Raw genomic sequence first — 13,925 nt, 5'->3', positions numbered from 1 at the left:
AGAAATTCATTGAAAATAGAAGATTGATTAATAATATTAAATGGAGAAGAATTCATATCAATCTAAGCAACAACAAAAAAGTGAGGAGAACGATCATGCAATGCATAACACCTATTAATCTTTTGGCCTAGCTTGCCACAATGGTCACACTTGTGACACCCTTTTCCTGACTTGCAAGAACAATAACAATCATCATGTTGAGATGCCAAAGCAAAGGAATTATAGGTAGAAACAAGTGTATTATTGATAGGTTTACTTGACACACATAAAAGGGTGGAACAAGTAGAAGTAAAATTGGATATATCAAGGGAATCCAAAATTTGATCACGGACATGAGAATATTTATCAGCAAGTCTGTGTAAAGCCAATATCATGAAAAACTTTGATCGTTGTTCTATTTCTTAGGCTATAGTAGAGGCATGAAGTAAAACCTCATTAAATTCATAAAAAAAAGGCATGTATCTTACGCAAATAATCAATCATAAGGTTCTGATTTCAAGGAACAACAATATTCAAAAGATCATGACAAACACCGTAAAGACATTTAATATCATTGGTGTACAATAATTTGGCTTGTTCCCAAACTTTAGAGCATGTGTTGTAGGCACGAAACATTTGTTTTACAGAAGATTGGATGGTATTCTTAAGAACAATACATAATTGAACATCAATTCTCTTTCAATGGGAAAAATCACCAAAAGTCATGAGTCACCTTTTGGTTTGGTAAGTCATATAATTAGTGTCATTTAACTTATCAATGAGCAAGTGCATATAAACAATTAATAAAGACTGAGAGGTTAAACACACTGGAGATAGAAGAGATACGAAAAATGCCATGAAAAAAGTGAGAGAAAAATCTTAAAAGATCAAAGTTATCCAATCAAGGTAACAAGTATAAATCCTCAAAAGAAAGAAGGAGATAACTTCAACACAATTGATCGTTGTCCAAATAATATTATCCTATTTAAAAAAAGCATGATCCTTTCTGAATTTGATTCTTTCTGTAAAATAAATAAAGAAAATCATAAAAAAATACAAAAATAAAACAGAAATAGAAACATCATAATCTAACATATTGATGAACTAATAAAAACTTACCACAAAGATCTCAATTTTTATAAAATTGATGTTCTATGACAAGAATCAATAAAATATCTCCTAATAAAGTCAAAATTCAAATATTGACAAAAACTTTAAACTCTAAATACCATATTAAATATAATAAACATAAATATAAGATTAATCTCTCTTATATTTAAAACATTATAATAAAAAATGATATAAGTATCTATAACCACCAAACTTAAATATGATAAATAAAAAATATTAAAAAACAATATCAACAATATCTACAACACAATATATCTAAATGTTCCCTAAGATTCTTATTCAAACCATGACCTAATATGCCACAACGGATCAGACTTATTCTCCTTTTTTAAATAAAATAACCAAATATCAAAACCCCAAGACGCCAATGAATATAATTAAGAAATATAGATTATTTCTCGATATTAGTTATAAAAATTGCGTGATATCTAATCTTTTCTGTTTCATTCAGATTGCATACCAGTATAAATGAAATATTTACTATTATTAGACGATAAAAAGAATCATATGACAGTTACTGTAAATTTGAATGAGAGTGCAATTACCAGGTGATAAAGTATAACATTTTATTTGATAATTTCCAACTCAATTGAGCCGATATAACGAATTGGCACACCCAAAATAAAACAGAAAAGGAAAAGTCAGTCTGGGAGAAAACTGTGTATTACTTATAAATATCTATTTTGTTTCAAAGATGGAAAACAAATGTATGTAGCTCAGTTAAACATTTAGGTATCAGATTACACTACACTACAACATCAACATTAAAATATAATTCACTCTTGCAATCTTCAACTATCTCTAAAGTAACCTCAACTTCGCTGAACTCTTCAGCTCGAAAAGAACCCGCTTCAACTCTGATCAAAGTTCAGGGCAGCACCAAAGGCATACACCATAAGAGTTTCTACTCAATTTGACATAAAATATTCACATTTTCTGAATTGAATGATGCCTATGATATGAAATAAAGTAATCATCATTAATCAATGTTCCTCGAAAATGACGGTAATGGCATTGAGTCTTGTGGGCGAAAGATTACAAGCACACCAAACATCCCAAGCATTGGAAGTACAAGAAGCCACTTCAACAGTTTATAGTAGTGCATATGGAATGTAAGGGAGAAATCATCAGAGAAATACAGTCCATTTCTGTCAACCATCTCAACTAAAACTGTTCCCGTGGTCCTTACCGACACAGTTGGCAGCTTAATCCGATATTTCCCAGGTAGATCATAGGTATTGTTCAACTTTATTGTTCTCTCGCCTTGGTAATTCCCAGGTACTAGCAAGGATGTCTAGTGAATTTACACAACATGAAAGAACAATGACACATAAATTGGGTGCCTCGCAGTGAATCAGTAAACTCAAGAAATGAAGTAATTTGTTTTGGAACTTACAGTGACTTTGTATGGTCCTTGATGCCCAGATGGGTATCTGTAATTATCTACAATCTCAATTTCCACCCAAAAGCTTTTGCCTTCCTCATCACGGAATGCCCTATAAGGATGGGTAACATATATACCTTCACGATTGTACAGATTTGCAACGTTGTTTCTTCCTTGACTAGGCAATCTCCATGCCTGAAATAACGTACAAAGCCATTTAGTACCAAAACTGAAATCGTTTCAATGATCAAATCAAACATATCGTGCCTTTAGGGGATGATGAGGAGATGGAGTTGAGAAGCAAAAGACATTGCCATTCATAGTTGTGACAATTAGATCAAGATCATCCCCACCATCAACATTGTCTGCCAAGACCATGCTATACCTGTAGCAAAAAAAGACTTAACATTGAGAAAGTGTGACAGAAAGCATATCCAAGACACGGGTTATAAAGAATCTCTTACGAAGTTTCACCAATGTCAACAACATCAGCACATCCAGTAGGTCCATCAATGAGATACAAATATCCATCAAATGACGTGGTAACAATAGTTAACCCCTTCTTTTTCTCTTTGGGTTTATTTAAATCAACTAGAAGAATTTGATTCATTATTCTTCCATGAGTTGGATATGGATACCGCCCTATAGATGACCCGTCTCTTCCATCCAGAACATGAATCTTCCCAGATAGTGTTGGCACAACAAGCTCAGTATGGCCATCCCCATCAATATCACCAACAGTTGGACCCTATGAAAAATGAGACACTGTCAATCGAATTTTAGACACAGGAACCAACTAAATGGTTTCTAATGCAAAGGTGAATGAGTGGAAAGTGTGTGAAACATCTCAACAACTTAAGCAATCCCAGAAAGAATTAATAGGTTCATAGGAACGTATCTAAATTACGTTTAAAGTGCAACTGCCCCACATAAAGTGACAATCACATGAGTATTCTATAATGTATCATCCCAACAGAAAGTTGTTTTATTAACATGGAAGCTGTTAAATTTCAGCTTAAAATCAATTGGCATAAACTGAAGTTGCACAAACTCTAAGACTTGAGGCAAGTGATGTCGGACTTCCCAACACTTCCTCCCCACAAATATTTGCTGAACCAAAAGATTACCAGGATGAGTTATAGGCTTTGATACTGTTGAATATAATGAAAAACTATATTTGGATTAATCTTCCTTTGTGTTGAATACACACATAGGGTTCTCTATTTATAATAGAAGAAATATGGGTTAAGCCCATATGAAATAATAACAAACTAACTAAAAGATAAAAGATATAATATATCTAACAGATACAATGTTAGATTTTGCTTAAAACCAATCAGCATTAAATGAAGTTATCCAAGCACTCCATGACTTGAGCCAAACAATGTGGGACTTCACAACATTTTTTTAAAAAATAAAGAAATATTCTATTGATAACAATCACACCAATTACATTCTTATTATCTCTATTTGCAATAATCAAAACTTGAAATAAAAAATAAAAATGCTCAAATGAATAGGAGGATTCCAAAGATATTTTTTTCCATAATTACTATGGAGATATTGAGAATATCTGTATCCTAATAATATGCTATTTTGCATCACTCTCCCTCTAAGTAAATAACTATCGATCATCCTTAACTTGTCTCCAAGATCTTGGAATCAGCTGAGGAAACCCTTTAGTGAAAACATCTATCTAAAATAGCAAAGGTAGCAAATTGTCTTTGATGAAGTACTTGTCAATTTCAATATTTGGATTATGGAAAATGCTCATGGCTAAATTGCATTGGGATGCTAAACTTTCTTTCAAGGCCATCAAGTATGATCTTCACCCAGTGTCGTTCACACACCTTGAGCACAGGCTCAAAATTCAGCTTGTGCACAATAATATACTCTATCCTATTTTTTGCTTCTCTAGGTTGCTAAACTTTCTCCAAAAAACATATACATCCAAATGTAGATTGAACTTGCATAGTCTACCTCAATATACATATTCCAGGTCAAAGTCTCTCTTTTCCTACACAATAGCCCCAAACTTCAAATACAAAAGAATTTTATCAATGGTTTACAAGTGTCTTTCTCTTGGACAATGCATAAAGTCACATACCACGCTAACTGTAAAGCAATGTTTGGTCTCACATCGCATGTCATAAATAAACAAGTGTTCCTACAATTCTTGGATATAGGATTTGTTGTAATTTGAGATAATATCTTTAGAATCCTCCTAATTAGAGAAAATAGATATATAATCTTTTATTTTATTTTACTTTGCTAGTTTCCCTATTTCACTTTTTAGGAGAATTAGATTATTACAAATAGAGAGTATTAAAATGTACTTTTTATGATTGAGAATAATAAATCAGTCTTATTTTTTAACTTGGTATCAGAGCTTGTCTGATCCACTTCCGCTGTCTTTACTGTCCGTCGGCGGCCCCTAAAAGTCTCTATGTCTTTGTGCTTCATTGGGCTGCAATTGCCCCAGCTAAGCTTTTAGATTAGGCTTGTAGTGCCTGGTCTGACATTTCTCCAGCATTACCAATACGTCTGTCTTTCTGATAACAGCTACACAAAGTTGTGCTTCCATAATCTGGAATGGGATTAGAACCCATCCCCTTTCAGACCAGTAGTTGAAACTGGTATTTGAAGCGATGTCCGCATTCTTATTGGCTTCCATTTGTGAGTTGTTCAGATTTTGTCCCATTCCCTTTCAGACCAGTAGCAGAATCCTTGTTTGATGTTTATTCTTTTGTGCACTGCAGCTCTCCGCCGTCCTCCATACGCCGCCGCCCATCGTCGCACTTTCGTCCGGTGACCTGCAAATCTGGACCGCCTCCTTCAGCAACGGCCAACCATGCCATTCTGAGGGCTACTTGTCATTCAGGCGCCGCCACGAGTGCCAAATCTGTCCGATAGTCGCCGGCCACCGTCACAGTTTCAACCGGTGACCAGCGAATCTGGATCATTTCTTCGAGTGCAACCTAACCCTGGTGGTCGCTGTCATTGTCTCGTCCGAACGCGCCGTCACGCACCTCCTCTCTCTGGTAGATCTCAGGCGTGTACTGTTCATGCGCTGTCCTTCCCTGGTTGAAAGATCACCGCACCACTGGCTTTCTGTTCGCCTCACTCTCTTAAGCTTCTTTTGACCCTTTGACTTCTTCTCAAGTTCACACCATCCCCTTCCGCTTTCGTCATCCTCCAGCTCTGCCTAGGGGGTATCGCCTCACGTTTCATGACCAGGACCTTTCTTGCTCCACCACTGGGTTTCTCCCTTTCTCACTGTTGTAATTTGAGATAATATCTTTAGAATCTTCCTAATTCGAGGAAATAGATATATAATCTTTTATTTTATTTTACTTTCCTAGTTTCCCTATTTCCCTTTTTAGGAGAATTAGATTATTACAAATAGAGATTATCATAATGTATTTTTTATGATTGAGAATAATATATCAGTCTTATTTTCAACTTGGTATCAGAGCTTGTTTGATCCGCTTCCGCTGTCTTTGCTGTCCGCCGGCGGCCGGCCGCTATGGCCGCCGTCGCCCCTAAAAGTCTCTTCTTTAAAATGTGTTTTAATGGGTTCCAATTTCCCTAGTCAAGTTCTGCCTTAGAATTCTGACCTTTTTTCCAGTATTACCAAATACAGAGTTTATTTGAGTATGATCAAAATGGGATTCGAACCCATTCCCTTTCGGACCAGTAGCTGAAACTGGTTCTTTAGATCTATTAATGCCCAATCAATTTTGGCTCTTTTTGGCATTCTTATTGATTGCCAATCGAATCAAAGAGACCGAAAATATCTTCTTCAAAGAACCCAAGAAAGGCCATTGCCTTCACTGTTTATTTCGCTGTGCACCGAGCTCTCCGCCATCGACCACCATCGTCCTCCGTACGCCGTCGGCCACCGTCGCACTTTCGTCGGGTGACCAGCAGATCTGGACCGCATCCTTAAGCGACGGCTAACCACGCCGGTTCCGAGGGCTACCTCTCATTCACGCACCGCCACGAGTGCCAAATCTGTCCGATCGTCGCTGACCACCGTCACAGTTTCGACTGGTGACCAGCGGATCTGGATCGTCTCTTCAAGCGCGACCTAACCTAGTTGGTCGACGTCTCTGTCTCGTCCACATGCGCCGTCACACGCCTCCTCTCTCCAGAAGATCTCTGACACGTGTTCATCACGCGCCGCCGTCCCTGTGTCAGAATCACACCGCGCCGCTTTCGGTCGTGTCGCCAGACCTCCATCTCTCTGTTCTGACCCTCCATAGCAACCATGGTTGCCATCTTCGTTGTCTTCACAACATCTTCGTCTTCTCTCCGCGACTTCTGCTTTGCGAGCTATTGTTCGCCTCACGTTTCATGACCAGGGAGACCTCTTTCGATGCCTAGTCCGCTTTTGATGCCACTACGTCACTTCTTTCTTCTCCATTGCGAAGGGGTCTCTGCCTCCACCAATGGATTTCGCCTCGCGCCGTGCTGTGTTGTTCTTGCCTTTTCTTCCCTTTCTTGTACAGCACTGATTGGTGCTTCTTGCTTTCGTTTCCCCTGCTTTGATGTCGCTAATGCCACAGTCGGCTCCGGCGCAGTCAACCGCCACTGCAGTCAATCGTTGCCGCCACAGACAGGAGTCTCGCCGCTTTGCGAGCTACTGTCAATCTCTTTGCAACCCTTGAACAGTACTTCTTTTTTATCTTCAAGTGTTCCACCTCCAATCCAACTTGGAGGAGTTGGAATCCATGCACGCATCTTCTTGGGACCAAGCGAGCGCTCTTCCTTTCCTTACTGCTCCATTAATTCAACTTGTGAGCCACTGACCTGTCTCCACCATTCTCTCGACGCCACTACATCACCTCTTCCTTGGATTGCTGACTTTCTTCTTGGGCTCAAGTTTAGTGTGTCACTTCTTTGGATCTTTTGATACCATCATAAGTCCCAATATTTGGTGTTTTGGTTTCTGCCATGTGAAAGGATCTTTTCACCGCCAATGCCTTGTTGTAACAGCTCACTGAGAGTTGTTCTAATGCCTTGTTGTAACAGCTCACTGAAAGTTGTTCTATGAGACCGCCTGCTGATTTGACTCGTTCGATGTTAGGGGTTTCAGATTTGTCCCCAAGTACGGATCGGTTCTCACCAGTTCTTCCACCTTCACGTTCTATCATTGACGTGCATATGCCGTTCAGTCGTGAGGGAAAGAAAAGTTTCAGCCGCTGTAGGGTGGTTAAGTCCCTACAGGTTTGTTGTTGTTAGTCGCTGCAGGGCAGTTCAGTTCCTGCAGGTTTGTTGTTGTTCAGGGTAGTTAAGCCCTGAAGGTTTGTTGCTGTTCAGGACAGTAAAGTCCTTGAAGGTTCGTTGTTGTTAGGGCAGTTAAGTCCCTAAAGGTTAGGACAGTAAAGTCCTTGAAGGTCCGTTGTTGTTAGGGCAGTTAAGTCCCTAAAAGTTAGGACAGTTAAGTCCTTGAAGTTTCGTTGTTGTTAGGGCAGTGAAGTCCTTGAAGGTTTGTTGTTGTTAAGGCAGTTAAGTCCCTAAAGGTTCATTGTTGTTAGGGCAGTTAAGTCCCTAAAGGTTCATCATTGTTAGCCTTTGAAGGCCTCCCATATGTTAATCATGGAAATCAAGTTCTTGAAGCTTTGTTGTTGTTCGCCATTATTGATGGCAATTTAGTCCCTGCAATTTGTTGCGATTCACCACTACAGGCCTTCATCCATTCTTGCAGTTTGCTGCTGCAAGTCATCATCCATTGTTAATGGAAATCTCTCTTGTCTATTGTTGTCTGTTTCATGGTGCTAGTTCGCTCTTGTCCATTGTTGTCCAAGCTGAAGTTTCATGGTGCAAGTTCACGGTTGTCCATTGTTGTCCATTATTCTCCATGCTGAGGAGTCTCTTGGGCTACATTTGTTTGTGTGTGCAATTTGGTTTATTGACATTATCTCTAATTGGGTTTGTCTATTCCAAGCTTGGTTCATACAATCTTGTATGATCCAGCTTGAGGGGGAGTGTTGTAATTTGAGATAATATCTTTAGAATCTTCCTAATTAGAGGAAATAGATATATAATCTTTTATTTTATTTTACTTTCCTAGTTTCCCTATTTCCCTCTTTAGGAGAATTAGATTATTACAAATAGAGAGTATCACAATGTATTTTTTAAGATTGAGAATAATAAATCAGTTTTATTTTTTAACTGGATTTTTGCCCACATGAGGGTTCTCTTGACTTCCAACAATAAGATTATGTTCAATAGAAACTACTGAGGTTCTACAACCTAACTTACTTGTTCCTTTAAGGAGATCAAAAACATATTTTCTTTGGGAAATGAGATTTTTCAAACTTCCTTTAATATTTGGCACTAATAGTAACATTTTGTTATTCTTTAACTTTTGGCTTAATACCTATTTTGGAGGATCTATCATAGGTTTGTCCTTAAAAGGCACCACGATGTATAAGAGAGGAACCAGTATATAAATAACCAATGGCCTCAACTCCTAGGTGATGTGCAGCTTTCGGAACATACTGAGGGCTTAGGATGAAGAGATTGAGAGTGCAGTAAAAGAAGACTCCATGCAGCAAAGTGTTAGAATGATTGTGGCCTCCAATAAAGTCATCTACTCACTGAAAACATTCCTAGATTTAATCTTTCCTTGAACTTGAAAACTATAGTTCTTCATCATTCATTGACAGGACTGCTCAAAAAGGGGCTCCGTTTGACTTTAAGCATTCTTGTGGTTGTATTGGAAGATTAAGAGAGGATAGAAGATGAAGACATTGAGAATATTGTAATAGAAGAGTTAATTCTGCAACGTGCCAAAATGATTTTGGCCTAAAGAAAAAGTCATTTACTCTCTAAAAGCATTATCAGATTTATATCATGTTCGAACATCCTTCTTCAAAAAGACTATTAGGAGAGAGAAATAAGAAAAAAGATAAAGTTTCACTAAAACTAAAAATTAGCTTATATATAAACTAATTTATAGAAATTCTCTCATATGACTTCTCTAATTTGTATTTCTTACCTTGTGCATAAGCTAATTTTAACTTATGCAAAAACTCATTTCATTTCTAGATGTTGTGTTTCTCTTAGATGTCTTTACGGAGAAGTCTGTCCAAACAGGACCTTACTCTTACTCTAGTCCTTCATCATTCTTCAACATTGTTCAAAAGTAATAATGATACAGGCAGACAGAGATTAACAAATGATGAAGTCTGTGAGAAATGGAGAGGATTAGGAGAAAATATCCCCTTGTGTTTTGAATACACTAAGGGTAGTTTTATTTATAGTGAAACATAAGGGCCAATGCCCTTAATACAGAATGGGCTAAGCCCAACTAACAGAAAATAAATCCTTAACATCTAACACTCCCCCTCAAGCTGGAGTATATAAATCATATGTTCCAAGCTTGTTACAAAGATAATCAATTCTAGGTCCTCGTAAGGACTTAGTGAATATGTCTGCCAACTGGTTGCTTGAGTTAACAAACTCAGTCTTGATGTCTCCGGATATGATCTTTTCTCGAATAAAGTGACAATCAACTTCAATGTGCTTGGTTCTCTCATGAAAGACAGGGTTAGAGCTGATATGGAGAGCAGCTTGATTATCACATATAAGTGTCATTTGAGTGACATCTCCAAATTTCAATTCACTGAGTAATTGTTTAAGCCACACAAGCTCGCAAGTAGCTGATGCCATAGCTCTATATTCTGCTTCTGCGCTGGACCTTGCCACAACACTTTGCTTCTTACTTTTCCATGATATTAGGTTGCCACCAACAGAGACACAATATCCAGAAGTAGATCTCCTATCAGACGGGGAACCAGCCCAGTCAGCATCTGAATAACAAACGATTTTTGTATCGTTGTTAGGACCATATAGCAAACCTTTTCCAGGTGATCCTTTAATATACTTCAGTATGCGAACAACCGCATCCCAATGGTCTTCACATGGGGAGTTTAGGAATTGACTCACAACGCTAACTGCGAAGGAAATGTCAGGACGTGTAACAGTAAGATAGTTTAATTTGCCAACTAGTCTTCTGTACCGTTTAGGATCTGAGAAAGGCTCCCCCTGATTTGGTAGGAGTTTGATGTTAGGATCCATAGGTGTCTCAACAGATTTAGAGTTCATTAACCCTGTTTCCTCCAAGATGTCTAACGCATACTTCCTCTGAGATATGACAATACCGGTGTTGGATTGTGCTACTTCAATACCCAAAAAATACCGGAGTTTGCCAAGATCTTTGGTTTGAAAATGATGGCAAAGGTGTTGTTTCATCTTAGAGATGCCAAGATAGTCACTTCCTGTGAGAACAATATCATCGACATACACTATTAAGTAGATACATCCAGCATTTGAGTGGCGATAGAACACTGAATGATCCGCTTCACTGCGAGACATACCAAATTGTTGAACAACACAGCTAAATTTACCAAACCAGGCCCGAGGAGATTGTTTTAAGCCATATAAGGATTTGCGAAGACGACATACCAATCCAGATGACTCCCCCTGAGCAACAAAGCCAGGCGGTTGCTCCATATAAATTTCTTCATGCAAATCACCATTAAGGAAAGCATTTTTGACATCAAGTTGGTGAAGAGGCCATTGGCGAAGAGCGGCCATGGCAATGAATAGGCGAACAGAGGTCATTTTTGCCACTGGAGAAAAGGTATCACCATAATCCAAACCAAAAATCTGTGTGTAGCCTTTGGCAACCAATCGAGCTTTGAGACGATCAATAGTGCCATCAGGACCAACCTTGATAGCATACACCCACCTGCAACCAACAACAGACTTTCCAGATGGTAATTGGACAAGCTCCCAAGTTCCACTTTTCTGTAAAGCACTTAATTCATCCAGCATAGCTTGACGCCAGCCAGGATGAGTTAAGGCGTCACCCACAGAGTGGGGAATGGACACAGAAGAAATGGATGAGAGACATGTATAAAAAGATGGTGACAATCTGTGGTAACTAAGAACAGTATAATGGGGAGAAGTGTTACGGGTAGAGCGTATACCTTTACGAAGGGCAATGGGCAGGTCAGACTCATTTGCTGGAGCCGGAGGAGACACAGGAACCGGCACTGGAAGTGAGTCATGAGGGAGACGATTGCGACGACTATACACCTGAAGGGGTGGTGGTGAAGGACGATCCTGTGGTGAATGAGAGTCCAAAGAAGGAGGAGACAAAATGGGTGGAGCATCACTAGGAGAATCACAGAAAATAGGAATATCAACAGTAACAGGTGGAGGTTCAAAACTCGAAGATAGATGTGAAAAGTAGAAAGAAGATTCATCAAAAGTAACATCAGCAGAGATAAAATGACGATTGAGGGAAGGGGAAAAACACTTATAGCCCTTTTGTGACCGTGGAAATCCTAAGAAGACACATTTGTGAGACCTAGGAGATAACTTATCAAGACCAGGACTAAAATCATGAACAAAACAAGTAGACCCAAAAACTCTAAGAGGTAAAGGATGTAGAGGATCTTGAGGAAACAAGATAGAATGAGGGATTTTGTTATCTAAGACGGAAGATGGCATGCGGTTTATAAGATAACATGCCGTGAGAACGGCGTCACCCCAAAAACGTGAGGGTACTTGACCATGAATTAGAAGAGTACGAGTTGTCTCAATAAGGTGTCTATTCTTGCGCTCAGCCACCCCATTTTGTTGAGGGGTATAAGCACATGAGGTTTGGTGAAGAATACCATGAGAAGCCATAAAATGTGTAAACGATTGAGAAAGGTATTCACGACCATTATCACTACGTAGAGTTCGAATAGAAACCCCAAACTGTGTTTTTATTTCATTGAAAAATAATTGGAAAATAGGAAACAACTCAGAACGATTCTTCATTAAAAACAACCAAGTACATCTTGAGTAGTCATCAATAAAAGTAACAAAATACTGAAAACCTAAATTGGACTTAACACGACTAGGTCCCCAAATGTCAGAATGAACCAATGAAAAAGGGGACGATGCCCGTTGTGAGACACTACGAGGAAAGGAACTACGAGTATGCTTTCCTAACTGACAAGACTCGCACGACAAACTTGATAATTGTGACAATCTCGGGACAAGTTGTTGTAGTTTGGCAAGACTAGGATGACCTAACTGAGCATGAAGAAGGGATGGTGACTCCATGATTACGCCAACATGTGGAGAAGGGCGGAGATGGTATAGGCCATGAGACTCACATCCTGTGCCAATCATGTGTTTCGAACTCCGGTCCTGCAACCAAACAGAATCTTTAGTAAATGAGATAACACAATTAAGGGTACGAGTTAGACGACTTATGGACAATAAGTTGAAAGGAGACCCGGGAACATAAAGTACATGATCAATGGATATGGACGGAAAAATATCAACAGTACCAACACCATGAGATGAGACTCTAGACCCATCAGCCATTGTTACCGAGGGTAAGTTATCCGGACATGACAAAGAAGAAAATAAGGACTTGTTACCAGTGATATGATCGGTGGCGCCTGAGTCAAGGACCCAAGATCCGAGGGAGTGAAAGTGAGTCAGACCAACAAAAGGTGTACCTGTACGTGCAACAGATGCAGATGTAGTGGAACTAGAGTGCTGACGATCCTCATACCATCTGAGAAATTCGTTAAAGATTGCAGGTTTTTCTACGGTATTAGATGAAGTAGGAGGGTCTCCAGATGGTTCAGAATTGGCCATTGCTACAGGTCGAGGAGGTCGTCCATGAAGTGCATAACATTGATCAATTTTGTGGCCTAACTTGCCACAGTGGTCACATTTTGTAACACGTCCTTTATTTTGCCTGCGAGGCCGACTTCGATCATTACGTTGGATAGCCATAACTGAGGAGTCATCAATATGAGGAGATGTCTCAGTGACTGGTTTGCTCGGTATACGCAGAAGAGCTGAACAAGTAGAAGTAAAGTTGGGTATGACAGGAGAACCCAAAATCTGATCACGGACATGAGAGATATCATCAGAGAGTCCGTATAAAGCCAACAACATGAAGAACTTTGATCGTTGTTCCAGTTCTTCAGCAGGAGTGGGAGCAGGAGGTAATATATCATTAAAATCATGAAGAAGGGCATGAATTTTACCCAAATATTCGGCCATGGGACCATGATTGCGTGGACCAATAACAGTTAATAGGTCCTGACAAACACCATACAGGCGTTGAGTGTCATTTGTGTACAACAACTTCGCCTGTGCCCAAACTTCTGAACATGTTTCATATGATCGAAACATTTGTTTCAACGAGGAGTGAATGGTGGATTTTATGATAATGCATAGCTGAGCATCAATTTTCATCCAGCGGGAAGTGTCATCCGTTGTAGCAGTAGTCACATCTTGAGTAAGGTGATCTAAGTACCCTTGACTCTTCAACCAAAGTTTGATGTCAGACGCCCATGTTGCATGATTTGTGCCATCTAACTTGTCAATAGACAAGTGTACA

General features: G+C 39.1%; 1 protein-coding gene across 1 annotated transcript in view; it reads right to left on the bottom strand.

Moving 5' to 3' along the window:
* Nucleotides 1-1,757: 1,757 nt before the first annotated feature.
* LOC108322541 (protein DEFECTIVE IN EXINE FORMATION 1) overlaps nt 1,758-13,925 on the bottom strand; it is a 33,540-nt gene continuing 21,372 nt past the window's right edge. The window contains exons 10-13 of the mRNA XM_017554669.2: nt 2,959-3,242; nt 2,762-2,879; nt 2,507-2,689; nt 1,758-2,404 (exon numbers count right to left, since the gene is read on the bottom strand). Coding sequence (XP_017410158.1) covers nt 2,090-2,404; nt 2,507-2,689; nt 2,762-2,879; nt 2,959-3,242 — 900 coding nt within the window. The 3' untranslated portion in view covers nt 1,758-2,089. The remainder of the gene's footprint in view (nt 2,405-2,506; nt 2,690-2,761; nt 2,880-2,958; nt 3,243-13,925) is intronic.

Source organism: Vigna angularis, chromosome 9 (assembly GCF_016808095.1).
Source record: "Vigna angularis cultivar LongXiaoDou No.4 chromosome 9, ASM1680809v1, whole genome shotgun sequence".
Lineage (NCBI taxonomy): Eukaryota > Viridiplantae > Streptophyta > Magnoliopsida > Fabales > Fabaceae > Vigna > Vigna angularis.
This window is presented reverse-complemented; position numbering and strand designations above follow the sequence as displayed.